General features: G+C 37.6%; 1 protein-coding gene across 1 annotated transcript; it reads left to right on the forward strand.

Moving 5' to 3' along the window:
* The first annotated feature begins 3,147 nt into the window (after positions 1-3,147).
* Positions 3,148-8,118, forward strand: adrb1 (adrenoceptor beta 1). The gene has a single exon (XM_007259258.4). It carries the CDS (start codon positions 3,186-3,188, stop codon positions 4,350-4,352), a length of 1,167 nt encoding a protein of 388 aa, XP_007259320.3. The 5' UTR covers positions 3,148-3,185; the 3' UTR covers positions 4,353-8,118.
* Positions 8,119-19,603: the final 11,485 nt, after the last annotated feature.

Genomic DNA, 19,603 nt, shown 5'->3' on the forward strand with positions numbered 1-19,603 from the left:
ACTGTCTGAGGGTCCGAGGCACACACACACACACACACACACACACAGTGCTAGGCCCCAGTGCTGGAATGTAGATGTGAGAGAGACATTATCCATGACTGCAGTTCTGCCCCAATCTGCCTGGCCTGCACCCCTGCTATAAGGAGGGGTAATTATGATCTTATCTACAGTAACAGCTTCCTACTGCTGAAAAAAAGACCTCTCCCGCTGGACTGTTAAGGTTTCATAAGGAAAGTAAGCAGCCCGCCACAAGCTCTTTTTATAGCTTGGCAATGGTGGCAAATTATCTTGGGAAAGTACTGCGGTCTGGTGGAAATTATGGTCAGCTGAATCAAGCATTGTGAAGTTTGCAGGGTTGCGCCCTATCTGTCCTAAAGCTCAGTAATTGCTTAGTTCTGTCAAAGCTGGCATGATGGAATATGTTGCTTAGTCTCTGCGCTGCTTTCCTGAAAAAATCTCCAACTCTGCTTTAGTGCAGAGGACTTCATATGCAGCTACTTAGTGGGTCACCTTCATTAGCCTCAATTCATATTCCTGATGTCTTTATATCCTCATTACAGGATCACATGCTGACACTGACTCTGCTGGGTATGGCTTCAGTGCACATTTACAGCAGTGGTACAGTGTCATCTGTCAACTACCTTACACAGCAAGGTGTTAAAACACTACTATGAGTGTTAATTTCTAATAATTGAATATAATACAAATCTGCATATATGTAAAAAGTCGTAGTAATAAAAGTAATAAAATCACAAAAGTTTAAAATATACAATATTTTTAAAGGAGATAAAAAATAAAATAGTAATTGCAAACTAAGGATAATAGATGTCCCCCTGCTAAAAAACAACAAAACATTTTTTTAAAGTAAAAAAAGAATAGAAGCACCATGCAAAAGAACTCTAAGAGATTTAAGCACTCAGATTTTCCCAATGTATTAGATCTTAATTAGCCTCTTAGGTCTATGGCTTGTTCACGATCATCAGTTGTACAGTCCAGGTGATGCAAATTTCATATTTGTGTAGACACTCAGATTCCTCAAACCTTGTCCAACAATCAGCAGCTATGAGATTCTCTAAGCAGCAGCTTAGCACACTAAACATCAAAACAATTAGTGCCCACAAAGTAGGACTGGGTGATATGACCAAAAAAAAAATCCATATGCTTAGGAAAACTGCTGATATACGATATCACATGAAGAAAATATTACCAAAATTAAATGTTAATAAATGAGAATTATGTATTAATGTATTATATTTTTTTATAATAAACAAGACACGTTTGTGAGAAAATATAAAATATACCATAAATGAATAATAATAAATGGTAAAATCATATTTATATAATATATATATTTCAATATATAATATATATTTCAAAACATTTTATGTATTACATAAACTTATTTTGGTAACACTACAATAAGAGTCAATAAGAGATAAAAAATATACATTTAAAAATTACATTGAATATTATACTGATTGGTATTACCCACATAAAAGCGTTTTTTTAAACATTATTCTTGTAGCTGGAAAAACAATATTAAGTTAATAGACTCCTGCTGTTGAGTTACTCCTTCTTGAGCAGAGAAAGAAAAAGAAGAAACAGAAAAAGAAGAGAAAAAGAGAAAGAAGAGAAAAACAGCAAGATAAATGTAAGTTTGCCTGTATAATATTACAGTAATTAAGTACAGTATATTTTATATAATTTTAGTTTATGTTCTGGATAGGTTAGCTAACACTAGTTAGCTGGCTAGTTAACAAAATGTAGTAGCTAGTAGCTAACCAGTAGCTAATGTTAGAGAGGCTTACAAATAAAATGAAAACGTAACCTGTTAAAATATAGATTTATGTTATTAAAGATATCAGGACTGTTCAGTATTTATTCACTGAACTATTCTATACATCCACGGACTAATGAGGCAGCTGTGGTAGCTAGCTAGCGTTAGCTAATAATAGTTTATTAAAGTTGGTGACTGAAAATATTTAGGCATAGTTGTAATATAGCTTAGCACGCATGTACAAGTTAGAAATAAGTTTTTTTGTTCCTCTCTATGGATTGGAGTATTTAATTGGCCTAGTGTTGAGATATAACTTACTCAAAATGTGCCTCGTTTTCAAGCTAGATAGGTTGTTAAATTAGGCTATGTTCCGTTCAATTAACATGTTTACTGTAAATCCAGTGTATTGTCTGCTGATGTTACTTGCAGGTAGTTTTAGTATAGTAAATAGTTAAATTAATATTTCACACTTATGCACCACTCCGTATTTTAAAGTGAAATGAATTAATTAGAACATTTTTGTGAGTTTGCTTCCCCTGTAAGGTTAAAACAATTGCCAGAATTGGCTATACACTACTGTATTTAACTACTAAAATGCTGTATCTGTATCTACTAGAGTATTATTATTCTCCTACTTCCTTTTTTGCTTCACTGTATGTTTTATATGAGTTCATACTGATTACTAAAAAAAAGTGGAATTAAGTGTAAAGAGAACAATAGCTTGTGCATCATTTAAATAATACTGTATGTTTACAATTTAAAAAAATGTTGTAAGAACTAAAAATATCTGAATGTGGACTCAGTTTAAGTATAGTTGTTCTGATTTTTTTTGGCTTTTTGCTCAATCAATTTTGGAGATTTTGGAGAAGGGGGCTCAAACATTGTGCATGCTATTGCATGACTCTTGATGTCAAACAAATCCAGTGACTGCTTGAGAACTCTGGGGGTTTATGTTTGGTCTGGTAAAATAGTACTTTCTTTATTATCTCTCTTGCACAACGTACTGGCTGCAGTAGGTTGCATGTTGTTCAATTAACTTAATAAAAACGTGAAAATGTGAATAGCTTCTTTCAATAACTGAACTGTTGTCAAAGAAACGAATAAAATAAAGTATCTGCTGTAAAGTGAAGTGATCTGATCTCTTTGCTGATCTACTGATCTCACAGTCCCATAAATCCTCTCGTTTTATTCTAAGCCCGCAGTAGTTTCTCTGCAGCCGTGCGTAAAAGCGCACCAGCCTCGGCGCTTCAGCATCTCCTGAATGGGAGTAACGCTCCACCTATTTCGGGGAGCCGCTTTGCTGCGATTGGTGGAGGCGAGGAGAGGGCGTGACGTTCCCCCCGCGCTCGCGCTCACTCTCCCCTGCACTCCGTGTCTCTCCGTGGCTCGCGCTCCGAGTGCAGGACGGATGGAGCGCGGCGGCGAGGATGGCGCGCCACAAGGGAGCGCGTGCTCGGCGGACAGCGTGAGATCGGGACGCGGAGCGCGCGGGGGTCCCAGCATGGGCGACTACGGCAACGGCTCGAGGCGCGGGCGTGCGGAGTTGCCCCCGGGCCCCTCGGAGCAGTGGGCGGTGGGCATGGCCGCGGTCATGGCCCTCATCGTGCTGGTGACTGTGGCGGGCAACGCGCTGGTGATCTTGGCCATCGCGCGCACACACCGCCTGCAGACGCTCACCAACGTGTTCATCACATCGCTCGCGTGCGCCGACCTAATCATGGGCATGCTGGTGGTCCCGTTTGGCGCCGCGCTGCAGGTGCGCGGCGCGTGGCTCTATGGCTCGTTTCTGTGCGAACTGTGGATCGCGCTGGACGTGCTGTGCGTCACGGCTAGCATCGACACCCTGTGCGTCATCGCCGTGGACCGCTACGTGGCCGTGACGCGGCCGTTTCGGTACCAGAGTTTGCTGACCAAGGCGCGCGCCAAGGTGGTCGTGTGCGCAGTGTGGGTGGTGTCGGCACTCGTGTCCTTTCCCCCCATCCTGCTGCACTGGTCCCGGAGCACGGAGGACACGGCATGCTATGAGGACCCGGAGTGCTGCGACTTTGTGACGAATGGCGCGTACGCTGTGACCTCATCCGTCATCTCCTTCTACCTGCCACTGGTGGTCATGGCCTTCGTGTACGCGCGCGTCTACGGGGAGGCCAAGAAACAGTCAAGGAAGATTGACCGCTGCGAGGGTCGCTTCCACAATGGCGGTGCCAAGGTGCTGGGTGCCAAGGAGCAGAAGGCCCTCCGGACCCTCGGCCTCATAATGGGCACCTTCACCCTCTGCTGGCTGCCCTTTTTTGTGGCCAACGTGGTGCGTGTGTTTCGCCCAAGCGCCGTCCACGACCACCTCTTTGTGTTCCTCAACTGGCTTGGCTACGCAAACTCTGCCTTCAACCCCCTCATCTACTGCCGCAGCCCAGACTTCAGGCGCGCCTTCAGGGCACTCCTGCGCTGCGATCGGACATTTGTAGGAGCCACTGAAGCACTGGATCCCTGGCGCCCCACTGCTGTCAGCACACCAGAGCCCACTGCGATGGCTATGTACTCTCGCTGTGATGAAGGTGGCATCACAACCCGGTGCTGAGGTTTGATTAATTGACTGACCCAAATAACATGCCAGTCAGAGTATGGGCTCTATGGATAGCTCAGCTAACTTGGTTGGGTCCCATGTTGGCCCCATGCACATATGGATGTCGGCGAAGGGCCACATCAGGGTCAGTGATGGAAGCAGGAGGGTTTAATCATGGGCCCCATCTGTGGCCTAGATGGGTCCAGGTGAGATTAAGGGGGGCTGTAACGATGGGTCACAGTAACAATACATCTACAAAGCCCATAACCACCTGGAACCTGCCCGGCCCACCCTCCACCCATATGGCATTTTGGCTGGGGATTGACGCACTCACAGACATGAGGATTACAGATGTGGATGGAAAACCCCACCAGTGGGATTTGGTGGGATTGGAGTGATGGGACATGTGTTGTGTCTATAAGGCAAAACAGCACGGATAGAAAACAATTTGAAACTTGATTGCGGTTTAAGATGTGATTTATTTTGTCCCATACAAACTGCCAACTTACTGCAGCCACACACATATAGGAGAGCTGGAAGAATGCAGACATGACTCTGTTGCCAGATCTAATTTTTTTCTGCCCCTATTTCAGCCCAAACCAGGACTAAATGGAGCCCAAAAATAGACCCAACATCTGACCTAGAAATGGCCTGTTTTCTGCAGCTATAGGGTGGCCTTAGGTATTTATTATAGGACATTCTTAAAAATGAAAGGATTCTTTGAGCGATGCCATAGAAGAACCACTTTTGTTTCCAAAAAGAACCTTTCTGAAGTAATGTCAAGTGTGAAGAATCTTTTAAATCTTAAGAGTAAAGACTTTTGGCCGTCGTTTAAAGAACGCTTAAAAGCATCTGTATCATTGAAAGATTTAGTGAAAGATGATGGGTGGAAAAGGTATTTCATCTGTATAATTTACTAACTGAGCAGAATGCAGATGGGTTTGGTGTAAGATGGTTTACTGGAGAGAAATTTGCTGTTTTATTTTTTTGTTCTCAGTGGTGCTGATAGGAACCACAGCTCACAGAGTCCACATGGATCATTTTGGAGGTCTGGTTCGATCAAGCACCACCACCATAGTGAATAATAATAATAGACTTAGAAAGTTTTTCTAAAGCAGTGAATTTCACACCAAAGTAGAACTGGACAATAATTAATTATTATTATTTATCACAATATAAAATGTTTTAATTAGGGTCATATGATTTTCAAACACATTTCTAATATTTTATTATACTATTATATAATATTATTACAGTATCTGTCCCTGACTGACGTTCATTACTGGATAAATTACATCAATAGGCAAATTAATTTTTTTAGAAATTCGTAGGTTTGTAGGTTTTGTGCAAGGTCATATTAAATTCAAGGTCATATTAAGTTGTTATTTGATGCAAACAGAAAATTCAAACTATTCTCATTTTCCATGACAAATCTTACAGAGGCCATAATAATATATTTTACTCCAACTTGGCACTGTTCCCACTGTTTTATTATTGCATTATTAATATCATATCATGTCAAATTGGATTACTGACTGGTAACATCCTGGAAGAATCCCTTAATATTTTTTAATATGGCTATTTATATACAGCAGAAAAAATACTGCAATGTCAGTTTTTATTCAGATATTGTGTACACCTGTGTCCCATTCAAGCATATATGTGTACAGTAGCATACCATCCCTGTTAACCATTTATGTCCATTAATATCTACCTATAGACCACCCAGCAAGCACAGTAATTGTGAGAGGACCTGATTGTGAGAGGAACTGATTGTGAGATCATACTGTGTATAAATGTTGTTTTTTGTAGGGTTGCCAACTTTTCTGCCCGTTTTGAAGCCCAGCTGAGGTTTAAAACTTGCAGACTCAGATAAACCCTGCCCTCTATTTCGCCCTACACTCAGGTATCTGTCCCGTATGTGCAGAAACAGACTTCCCTTATGGCTCTCAAACAATGTAGATTTGTTTCTGTTTTAACTAAGAGAAAAATTACAAACTCATGAACATCCTCCTCCACCTTCTAGGAAAAATAAACGAGAAAGGCCAGAGTCTATTCTGATCTGCTTGTTTCTTTAGGCCTGTTTGTTTTTAGTTAGCAATCGTTCCTGAATGCTGATGTTGAATTGAATTGACTGTTTAAAAGGGACTTTAGTAAGGTTTCTTACAGTGGGAATTTCATCTTAACTGAACGAGAAATAGAGTATGCTCTTTGTGATGCTTAATCAACCATTTAGGAATTTAGAAATTTGTGATAAAATAGCTTTTTGTTCACCTACAAATAAAAACCCCAAACAGCAAAACTGCTGGCAACAGTTTGATGCTGCCAGCATTGCTCCGCATGCTTATGTAATAACAGCCCACCAGTCTCAGATGTCTGGTTAATAACTGCCTGAGCCTTATGAGTGAATAAATGTGGATAAACTGGTTAATAGCTGCGTCCATAATGGCTGGGTTTAAAAATCTACTTTTTTATACCAAACAATATTACTTTAAATGTTCTAATATATCGATTAACGTAAACCTGAGATTGGTCTTTAAAATGTGCCTATTTTGAAAAAAAAAAACTATATATAAATATTAATATTTTAAATTGTGGTAAGTTGAGGGTTCCTTGTGCAATTACAACAATTCATTTTCTGAAGATCTCTTTTATATACAAACAAAATCTGTTATATAAAATGGAATTGGGAATCTGATTGAATTGAGAATCAAAATAATTTGGGGAATCAGTGGTGATACCCAGCCCTAATAAACAGCCAATCACACAAAGGACACTATCATTAGTACTGATAATTTGTCTTCATAGTAGATATAGTACAGTAGTATGTAGTATAAACTCCATGCTATTGCACTATATTGTTTTCCAGTATGCCAGAAATAGCACACTGTTATTAGTATTCCATTCCTTAGTACATAATGGAGAGGTTTCTCAGTCCAAGATTAAGCCTAGCTTTGGACTACACGGCATTTTTGAATGAAGATTTTCTACAGAAAGTAAACCATACCAATATAGTACAGTAGTATGTGGTTTCAGATGCAGCCTCAGTGTAAATAATAGCAGTGCAAAAAAAGCCAAAAATGAGGTCCTTTTTATTAAATATTAAAACTCTCTGCTACTATTTTCCCCAAACAATATGAGAAAGTAGTTCAGTTGTGCAGAACATCGCCCAAGTTGGCAACCCTGTGAATTTGTTCTGAGTTGGCTTGAGCACTTCTGCAAATCCAGGCTTTTCATTTTCAGCAGCAGTTTTCACTAAACCTCCAGCTTTCATATTGTACATACGAATGTGACGTTTGAAGAAATCTCCTTTTACAGCCTTACTTTACCTCATACCTTAGAAATGTGCAAATTGTACGAAAGGAAATTGTTTATATTAAACAACCTTTTCAAACTATACAGTATTTATTTGGTACTAAGTAGGCTGTAGCTGATGGAGTAAGCTTGATAAAGTGTCAGGAAAATTATCATATAAAGGGAACTGTGATTCATTGCTACCTTTGCACCATCTATTTTGTCTAATGTGAGCGAGCTGCTTCTTTTCTCCTTTAGTATTGTATTACTATTTAATATTTTAATACATCGGTTTGCCTAATTATTAAAAAAAGGGGCTTAGTATTTTATTCATTGACGCACAAATAGGCCTGGTTCTGTTTTATGTAGTGCAATTTCTGCCCAAATGCCATATATCTGCATTAGTAATTCATGTAGCAATGCCTGATGTAATGTATAAGGTCTTCATGTTTACGAGTGTGGAATAAAGTGTCCTATTGAAAACACAGTGGTTGTGAATCCTCCCAGCTCTTTGTTCTCCTGCTGAATTAGTTTCAGCCAGTCTGTTTGAAGGACACCTTGCCTTTCATTTCCTTGCTTTTGCATCACCTTTGTGGGGGCTTTAAAAATAAAACATCTTATTTCTAACTCACCAGACTGGAATTAAGAAATGTCAGTCTGAATAAGTTAATTCAGCAAGACATAAGACTACAGCTATACTTTGAATTTATAAAATCTATATGATTAAAAATTTAAACAGCCTCCCATTCAAAAGTCTGCAAAATGTCCAGTCAATCAGACAGAGTCCATTAGTGCACCTGTTAAATATTAATGCTTATTGATCTAATTCTGATAGACTTAATGCATCCCAAATGAAGGCTAAGAAAATGACACGCATTTCCTTTATTGGAAATTACAGAATATCCAATGATATAACAGACTGTTGCATATGTTTTGTTCATACTGGTGATGATCTTGTACTTATTTAATTTACTATATATATATATTTATTTATTATATATGTTTTTTAGTAAATAAGGACCAAAGAGGTTAATTAGCTTTTAAAGGTTATGTTTACGATTATTGATGAAAAAAGGTCAACATACGTCAATTAATCAGTTATTTTCTATACTAGTAGAAGTTATTTTATTTTAAGTTTTTAAATATTCATTATAAGTCTGAATAAAGTACATTTAGTTTCCATATATTGTAACATACAGGGGTTATTTGTTAAAAGGGCTCAATTAGCACAGCCATAGGCTCCTCTAAGCAGCTACTCGACACAATGGAAATTAAAATAATTGATCCGTACAAAGCAGTAGCTAGTAAATCCATCTCCTCAGGTCTGAATATAAATAAGAAATGACATTTAACAAGAACATTAGAGGTCAAGAGAGGTCAGGAAGATCAAATTGAAACCTTTATTTGACTGTAAAGAGCTTTAGGAGGGTTTAGCTGACTCTGTAGTGGTGGTGCACTGCTCTACTGTGCAGTGATTCCTGCAAAAATCTGCCATTTTATGGAAGAAAAAAGAAAATAAATCAATAAAATCCTTACCACAACATATAATCTAAGTAGACCTTTTTTTGTTATTGTAAAACTGTTAAAAGAAATAATTAAAAAGCAATCTTCCATAAAATATTAAAACAATTCAGCTTTATGCCATTTTGAAATCAGGTCATCTTTTAATTGCTTGACCAGGGTGCCCAAATGTATGCATGCCACTGTAAGCAGTTTCAGAATTTTTTTAAACATACAAAGTTCCATGAGATCTTTTGTCTTAAAACCTACCATAAAACCTTAAAACTTTTCCAGGCACAGCAACAGTTTACAAGATTAATCCTTTCAGCCATGAATGATGTTTTCTGTCTGTAATGCACTCAAAAATAAGATTCAGTAAAAACATAAATAAAAAAAAAACTTACATTTAAATCAAATATATAATTTGTATTCTTTATGTTAATTACACTGGGATTATTTATTTTACTGTTGTTTTTATTTGGAATTACTTTTATATAACTTATCAACAACACCAATACAGATCAAACATAACATCAGCACATCTGTCCTGTAATGTCTGTTATTATTTGACATTACAGCAGATCTTTTAGGTCCTATAAGTTGTGAAGTGTGGCCTCCATGGATCCCATCAATGAGAATTAGATGCTCATGACCCCGTCACTGGTTCACCGGTTATTCTATTTTGGACCACTTTTGGTAGATACTGACCACTGCCTAATGGGAATGCCCATAAGATCCCTCGATGTTTTGACCCATCATCTAGTCATTGTGATTTAATTAATGTCTTGTCAAAGTTGCTCAGATTCTTTTTTTGTCCAATTCCTGTTTTTAAAAAACAGATCACCTTCAAGATCTGACTGTTCCCTTACTGCCTTTTAAATCCTACCTACCCCTTGACAGATGCCACTGTAGATAAAGATAATAAGTGTTGTTTTTAACTTCATCTGTCAGTGGTGCTACTATTATGATTTAACATTGTTTTCTTTTATAAAATCTGCTACATCTGTACCATAAGGTCAGTTTAGACAGACAGCATTTTTGGCACATTTCTAGTTTTTAACAGCAGATTAAGTGTTGATATAAGTGTGGTAAAGCATTCCCATTTTAGGACAGTGTCCCACTTACAGGTTCAGGCGGTTAGCTAACAAGCATTATTTCCCAGAGACATCGCTTTAGTGAGGATCAGAACTGCCATCCAGCCTACTGCACTATCCTGTAGCTAAATCTAACATACTACAAAAATACCTACAAAAATTACCTACTAACATAGCAGCCTAAAAAGCATTTTACAGCTTTTAATTTATTTTTCTTTTCTTTTTTATTATGGTTAGGAACTACTCCTGCTATGCTAAGATGTAATCATTATTTTTGTAAGTATTATCAGCAGTCAATATGAACTGGTACTGGCCTTAAGGAGAAACATTTCCCTAAAATTTTAATAATGATGTAACACCTACATTCTTGTCTTCCCCATCCTGGATAAAATGGGATACAGTGATGTATAAAGTTCTCCCCTACATTTGCGAATATGTGAGGAATTGCCCAGTTAGATGCTTCTCTAATAAATAAGTGCCACTCCAGTGGATTGTGAAATGTAATGTGGTGCCCTATATGTGCCCATCACCATGGGATAAACTGTATTTGATGGTACAAGACAAAATAAATTGTTGTCAGTCATGCCACACATCATGAAAACTCATTCCTATTCTTAAACTATTCCAAACTATCTATTCCACCCATATATATATATATTTTTTTTTACCACACCCCTCGACATTGTAAAGGCCTAATGTAATGCAGTAAGAGGGCTTTATATTTTACTTATTACAGCCTGAATCTAACACTAAGCTACTAGATAATGTAGGAAGGTTTTTTCCTCCTCCAGAAAGAGGGAAAATTGGTTTCATTGGTCTGTGAAACTCTAGGTGTAAGCAGCAATAAAGGCCTGACGTTTTGAATTGGCTCATAAGGGAAACGTTTTATTTGAGTCCGCAGCTGTGTGCTATTAATCACTGTGGGACTGGATGCTTTAAAATGCATTAGTGTTCTAAACTGTCCCCAGAGGCCCAGCGCACATTTAAAACCACTACAGAAAGGCTGAGCGGAATATGGCCGACCTGATTTAGCTAATGAAACTTATTTAAATGAGATTATCCGCTCTAATACAATGGTGCAGGGTGTAAAAAAACAGTAACAGTGCTGCCTACATCATCAGTGCTCTGCCGGCATGGCACAGGCCCACCTCGTTATTAGTAATTATTTGTTTGGCAGGAGCTAATATCCGCCCTGACAGGAGGGAGGCCTTTCAGACAAGGGCCCTTATGGTGCGAACACATATGTGTGATATGATTTGGATTAAACACCTGCACAAAATGAATGCTTCCCCCATCATCCTGGCATTTTATTTGATATGGCCACATGTCTGGAGTGTGGGCTATCGCTGACATGCTGCAGTGGCCATTTGGTAGGTGTTGTTTTTGTGAAAAATGAGTTAATGAAGGAATAGAAATAATTGACTGAAGAGGAGTGATGAGAGACCATTTTTATTTTGGATATCTGGTCATGACTTGGTTCCTTCTTATTGTTTTTTTTTTTAAACACTACTAATTACTAATTAGTAATAAAAATTACTAATTAATTAAAGCAACATTATGAAGCTATTTTACCTTAAAAACATGTTAAAACATGTTGATGTGACACTGATTTGTCATACAGAATTGTATGGTATTTTGTTTATTGCCAAAGTGTATGTAGTGCTGTGTAGCTCTAACGTCTATTTGGATTACATTAGTTCCTAAAACATTATGTCTGTATTAATAATAAAACAAAACAACACACATAACATCACCTTAAAGACAAAACTCTCACCTCCACACAGAAATAATTTTACCAGAGGATGAGTGAGTTTCAAGCCTAAAAGTTTGCATCTTGATGTCACTTTACATTAAATTCACAACAGTTGCAATTAATCAGTCAGGGAGACACACACTCAGACTGCTACTTCAGATTGAGCTAAAGCAAAATTACAACAATTTTATTTAATTTCTGTTTCTTGCAGTTTTAATTTCACATTAAGATGGTGTTAATATGGGAATAAATACAGTGCATAGTAGCGGCCAGAAACCTTTTTCTCCAACCAGAAGCAACATCTGCCTGAAAAATTTAGAGATCTGAATCTGGATGGGCCTAAGATGAAAATATCAGTGAGTTCAATGAAGAACAGCAGATAAATCAATCTGTAATTTTCTCAGAGGACAAGAGCAAACGAAAGAGAAAGACACAGATACGGCCAGACTTAGAAATAGACAAAGTAGTTCTTGTGAAGGAGAGAATTACCCCAGGACCAGTGCGCAAATTACGTGGGGAATTGGGGGGTTGAGCCCCCACATAAGGAGTAAAAACTATAGCGGGTGTCTGCTTATATTGTTGGTCATGTGGCTTGCATATTCATTAAGATAGCACTTGCACAAGCCTACTAAAGTACCTGCAATCTAGTTTCCTTAAATATATTTCAGTAAATGCCTTCAGTATATCACTCACATGAATATTTTAGATTATTAAAATTTTCGATTACACCTTAAATGCTGCTAATTTACCTTTAACCCTTAAAAGCTGATGTGGCAACACAGGCTTTAGGCTAAAGTGTTTTTAGGCTGTTTTTAAATTTGTAAAGTTGTACATATTATTACCATAAGAATCCAGCTAGTAGTTTTATGTGGACTGTTTATAATTTACACACAACATTAGCAGAAAAAAACAAATAGCTAAAAACAAAGATCACCTAAGATCATCTTTTGCTCATAGCTGAGTGCAGAGTGTAAACTGGTCTTTAAAAATCTAGTAGTTTACGTGAAAATAAGCCCAATAATTGTAAACTAGCAGGTTAACCAGCCTTTGACCTTGACTTATGATTTGCATTTGATTTTGTTTATACTGGTTATCTAAGGTGGATTTGCTGGTCATGCTGGTGTATCAGGAGCAGCTTGGTGATGCGGGCTTGCTGGTGAATCAGCATGGTCAATCTTGATCACACTGGTCATCTAGCTTGGTCAAGCTGATCATGGCTGTTAACCAAAACCATTCAACTCTTAAATAACATTCCTTATGCTGGTCAAAATCTCAGCTGATGAAAGTGAGCACACATGCAAATTTCCTGTTTTTGTAATTGAAAAATTATTTTGTGATGTCAGAAAATTACTTAATTGAAATATATCCTCCTACTCAACCTACAGCCATTCAAGTAGTTATAAATAGTCACACTGAAAAGATCTGGCAGGTTTAAAATGAACTTCCATTACATGACTGTAAGTACCTCGTCTGGATCAGCACCAATCTTTACACACATTTTTTGTGTCAGTCAGAAGCTGCCATTAGCACATTGCAGAGATAAGACTGCTGTGATTTTCCTCCTCACACTGACCGCTGGCATGCGCTCAGGATGGAGCTGTGTGATGAGGTGCTGATGGACAGGCATGTAGTGTGTGTACCTGCATGTCTGGAACATTCTTCAGTGTGTCTGTGTGAGTTTCCATTTGTCAGCGTAACCACTGATCACACTTCCTTATGAGAACATGTACTATGATGAGCTCATGCTGTAGAATGGATAATATCAGCATAAAACTGCATTGTAGTGTCAGAAGCTTAAGATCATGGTGTATAAATACTGTGTTGGCATTCTCATTAAGGATGATCAAAATGTGTTTTAAGAGTTCAGAAATCAATATTTGGTGGAATAACCCTGATTTTTAATTAAAGCTTTCATGCATTTTGGCATGTTCTCCACCAGTCTTTGACATTGCTTTTGGATGACCTTATGCCATGGCAGTCCTGCTGCAAAAATTCAAACAGTTCAGCTGTGTTTGATGGTTTGTGATCATCCATATTCCTCTTGATTACATTCATGAGCTTTTCAATAGGTTCCAGGTTCAGGTTCTAAATGACTATAAACTTGTTTTCTTTGCATTATTTGAGGTCTTAAAGCAATGCGTCTTTTCCATTACTTTTTTTATTTTCTCATTATTTTCTTTCTGCCAAATTACAATTTAAATATATAAATGAATATAAATAAATACAATTTATATTTGCAATTTGAGAGAAATGTTGAAAATAGTTCATACAATAAAATAATGTTCATTTTACTTAAACTTATAGCTATAAATAGTAAAATCTGATAATTTTGAAGGGTTTTTTCAATCTTTTCTGAAGCTGTGTATATCTGTATCACTCATCTGTAAAACTTCTGTCTCCAAAATTATAATTTTACAGTAAAAAAGCAAAAACAGCAAAAAGGGAGATAAATGTCATCAAAAAATTTGTCATCAATTTCTTAAATACTGAATGAAACATCTAAAATGCGTGTTAATGATTGAGTTATCCCTGTTAATAAGCAGAAGCTGATAGTATTTAAAATTATTTACTGTGGTATTAACAATAAAATAAATTATTAATAATAAATAATGCTAAAATTATAGTGTTAAAAAGCCCTGGTATTTCTTGTGTGCATGAAGCACAGCCTCAACAGTATGTGAAGAAGGAACTAACCTATCGTTTAGATGTGTTGAGCTGTGTGAAAGCTCTGCACTTTTTTCTTTGCACTATTTTTTTTGTCTTTGTTCATTCTGTCTTCTACACGTTCTGTTTTTGCTGCTGTAGTTACTGATGTAACTGATAACTACACAGACATATTAGTACTGTATAAGAGTTTAATCATGTGTGAGAGTGAGAGGGCCATTACCACTGACAAGATAACTGCCCTGGTGGTAGACATTAACCATGGCTTATGAATTCACTGGAGGTCCTCAAGGCTGATGAGTTTCCGAGCGCCTTATCGGAGGAACTAAAAATAGCCTACCAGCTGGGTTCATGCAATGTCCTACTGGCACCATGAGCAAAGACAGCTCTCCAGTTCTGCACCTCCAGCAGTCACCCAAATGTCACACAGGTGAACCAAATTTTGAGGATGCTTTCTTCACCGAACTGATTAAAAGAATACACCAGTTTCACACAGGGAAAAAGAGAGAAAAAGAGCAATGAAGACAGAGAGAGGGAGAGAATAAGACATGCTGTGATCAGAGGTTCTGCTTAGCATGATCCAACACCAGGGTCATTATCAGAATTCTGTGCCTCTTCTGGTCCTCAAAACTTCAAATAAAATGGCCTTAGGTTTTACATTTTTTATTATTTTTTAATTTTTTATCATATTCAAACAACATTAACTTACACAAAAATCATATTTCCCAGCTTAAACACTTTATGTTTTGCTATATATGCGTACAGTGTGGACAATTTTGATGTAAATTGGCATTTGCAAACATATTTAATTGTTTCTGGTGACATCGTTCTGTTTCATATATACATTTTGATATTCTAACGTTAGTTTAATTATTGTGATATTTTACCATGACAGGGTTGACAATTTAAGCTTATTTATAGGTAAGTATGGAGACTATTATATTATATTATTATTATTATTAAACATGGAACCCCCATTTTCCATACATAACATAAAAGTGTGTGAAGGTTGTGATGTCAAGTGTGCTATCCAAAGATTACAGGGTGGACAGGGAATCCTTGGGCATGTTTAAATAGCTTAAAAACATTAAAAACAATATTGTTTAAAGCATTGCAAACGTGGCAAAAAAAGGCATTCAAACTCAGCAAAGTAGACGGTATAAATACTACAAAAAGTGAAGATTTTAGAGTAAAAAACTGTATTTCTAATAATGTGTTCATTAAAGTAAATGCATTGTTACACCGTGTGTATCTGCACATTAAATAACTGCACTGTGTACAGGCAAGTTATATTGATCCAATATTAATATTAAATAAGGTTACAGTCTTATTTTCTCAGGTTCACAGTCACCTAATGGCAATGTCCTGAAGATCACAGTGTTTAAAGTTCTGCTCGTCACTGAATCGGCTCAGTGTGAATCATCATGAACACTTGCCTGCTGTTATCTGGACAGAGCATCTCGGGAACATCTATGTTTTTCATCCTTTTGACTTCAGCTCTCTTCCAAACATATTTCTGTTTATGCGAGTGATTCCCCAGCTGGCGAAGGCTGCTGTGTGTTTGCTATTGTGATAGCGTCTCTGTTTTCCACATACATTCAGACATTTGGGTAAACAGAACTATTATTAGTGCAGACCGCTAGATTACAGGAAACACACCACCGCAATTACAGCTTAAAATGAGCGAACAAGGCTTCAATGTCCTGCTGCAGTTTTGTTGAGTATAATAGCAGCTTGCGTAACTCCAGAAAACTCTACAATATCAGAAAGAGCATTAAACACTGCAGGGACAGGAACTAGGTCTACAGTTATGGCACATCCTGCAGAAGAGACCTATAGCTCTGAAAAAAAAATAATATACCACTTCAAAATAATCAGTTTTTCTGATTTAATTATTTATAGGCATATGTTTGAGTAAACAGAACATTGTGGTTTTATTCTATAAAATGCTGATGGTATTTTTCCCAAATTCCAAATAAAAATATTGTAATTTAGAGTATTTATTTGCAGAAAATGAGAAATGGTCAAATTAAAGAAAAAGATGCAGTGCCTTCAACCCTCAAATAATGCAAAGAAAACAAGTTCATATTCAGTCAGAAACAACAGCAACACTAAAGTTTTATCTAAGGAAGAGTTCAGAATCAATAATTGGTAAAATAACCCAGATTTTTAATCACAGCTTTTCTTGGCATGCTCTCCACCAGTCTTTCACACTGCTTTTGGGTGACCATATGCCACTCTTGGCTCAAAAATTCAAGCAGTTCATCTTTTATTGATGGCTTGTGACCATCTATCTTCCTGTTAATTATATTCCATAGGTTTTCAATGGGGTTCATGTCTAAATATTGAGCTGGCCATGTCCTGATCTGGGGGTCCTTCCTTCACACCTTAATTGATCTAGCTGTGTGGAATTGAGCATTGTCCTGCTGGAAAACAGCTGGGGAACATTGCCAGAGCAGAAGGAAGCAAGTTGTCTTCCAGGAGAACCTTGTATGTGGCTTGATTCATGTGTCATTCACAAAGACCAAACTTCCCAATTCCAGCCTTGCTGAAGCGTCTCCAGATCATCACTGATCCTCCACCAAATTTGACAGTGGTTGCAAGGAATTTTAGAGGGGTTCTTTAATTTGAAACTGTACAGGAAACTCTAATGTGCATTGATGAACCTTTAAAACCTTTAAAATATTTTGCCAAGCATTTTTTTATATTTTTAAAGAACCTTAAGGGGTTTCTCCACAGTTTCAAATTGAAGAACCCAGAACCCCTAAAAGTAAATTTAGGGACTTGGAATTAACAGTGCAAGTTATCAATGTCATTGGCTTTTTCTGGCAAACTGAGATATTTTAACTCTTTTCAGATGAAATATGATGTACGGATAGGCAAAAAAAGCATACCCTATACTGGTAAACAGGCAGGTTAAGCAGTTTATCTCTTAATCAGCACAGCATCTGATATTGTTTAGGTTTAATGGTCTAGCTGCTCTGTCATTGTGACCAAGGATGTGGAGATGTAAAAAAAACTGTCTGCTTCTCAAATTAACCTTGCCAATACAACTTGGCTACACTGGTAAAGCATGTTACAAATCATGCTACTCTCATCCCAACAATCCCAATTCAGATGATCCAATCATGTTCCGAACATATTTTTACCACAGAATATGATAGAGAAGATCTTCTAAAAACCCAACTCATTCTGACCTTTGAAAAAATCAGCTTTGACACGGAATATTAAATATGGGCATGAACAACATGGCGCCTACTACAAAATGACAACACGGTTTCAGTGGCCTATCTGCCTCCTTGCCTTGCCTTTAGTTATACCCTAATATAGCCTTTCAAGATTCATACAAAGCTTTGTGCTAGCTAACATTGCTGTAAAACATCAGGTTGTATCTTAAAATGCGACCTTTAAGTTTGAATTTTTGTTGTCTTCCTCTCCCCCAGACAGTTTAATGCATTTTACTTACTGGTGACTTGAAGGAAGTCCTGATACAGAGGAAAAAGTGTCCCAGTAGGTAGAAAAGTAAAATGTAGACGTGATGATACTCTGTACCTGTGTGTACCAGCCTTCTTCAATCACTGCTAATAGGGAAACTGAACTGAAATCTCAGAGGTTCAGATATTAAAAATTTTTCAGGTTTATGTCTGCATTTTGGCCTTCTCCCATCCACAGTAAAATATAAAACCGGGGGTTTAAAAAAACACTCTTTAAGCTGGCATCCAGCTAGAATCGTCCATGTCTACAGACAAACAAACGCTCAGTGCAGTGATTTTGAGCTTCCATGGGCCATGACAAAAGTCAAAACGTTCACAATAAAAGTTCCTGTCCCATGACATTTGGCATGTCAGTGTTTGTGCAAGGCAAAATTCAGGAACCTTTATTTGTGAGTGTGTAACAGTTTGAGAGTGCAGCCTGTTGAGCTACTTCTTATCTGCCGTATAATCTAGCACTCAGCCTTCTCCTCCTTCCAATACCAGCATGAAGCAAACAAAATATGAAATGAAAAACGAGTGAACAAAATCCATCAAACTGAGATTCACAGAACAGCACGTAGAGGCTGGCGAGTGCCAGCTGCTCTAGTTCTGCTCATTTCACTGCCCTTGTGTCAGGGTCAAAAAAACATTGTAAACTTTGTGAGGGTAGACAGCATACAGGTGTTTTAATATTATACAAGAGGCCAAAGGGTAGAACTAAACAAAACACTGCTGCGTTTGTTCTGGATATCATTAAGATGTTTTTGGATGATGCTTTTGACTAAAATAACACTTAAAGTAGAAGACAATGGGATATATTATTATATAGGTAAAGCAGATAATCCACTGCTTCTAAAGAATTCTGCTTGCACTGCATAGTTTATTTTTTGTGTCTTTTTAAGTTGTGCATGTCTTTGTCAACCTCAGGATCAGAACTCTTATAGAATCAACCCCACCCTACCCTGCACCTGAGATTACAAATATTAAAATTCAATTTTCCCTTTGGTATCTACTGACAGGATCCACAACCTGTGTAGTCAGTATTAGGTAAGATTACTCAGAGAAAGAAGCCCCTCGGTCAGAGCCAAAAGTCCTAAAAAATAATCCTAATCTGATCCAGCAACACCGCTGACCTTTTCCATGTGCATGATTTCATCAGTTCTAGCAGTTTGTAATTATAAAAGGTGCTTCAGAGGTTTCTTGAGTCAGTGATTGTGAAGAATATTTAACTGATGTAAAGGTTAATGGTATTACTGCTGAACACAAAACCAGAAATATCAGACATCAGTATCTTGTGGGCAGCATCCCACATTTGACCACTGGTGAAGGGCTAAAGAATGACCAACACAAACTGTGGTGAAGCATCTAGGTAGGAGTGTCTAATAGAGGGAAGAACAGAGGGAAGAGTGAATAGATTACAGTGTATAAAATTCCAGCAGCACTGCTGTGTCTGGTCCATTTGTCCCAACACTGGTTCACTGTTATGCT

This window comes from Astyanax mexicanus, chromosome 15, assembly GCF_023375975.1.
Source record: "Astyanax mexicanus isolate ESR-SI-001 chromosome 15, AstMex3_surface, whole genome shotgun sequence".
Taxonomy (NCBI): domain Eukaryota; kingdom Metazoa; phylum Chordata; class Actinopteri; order Characiformes; family Acestrorhamphidae; genus Astyanax; species Astyanax mexicanus.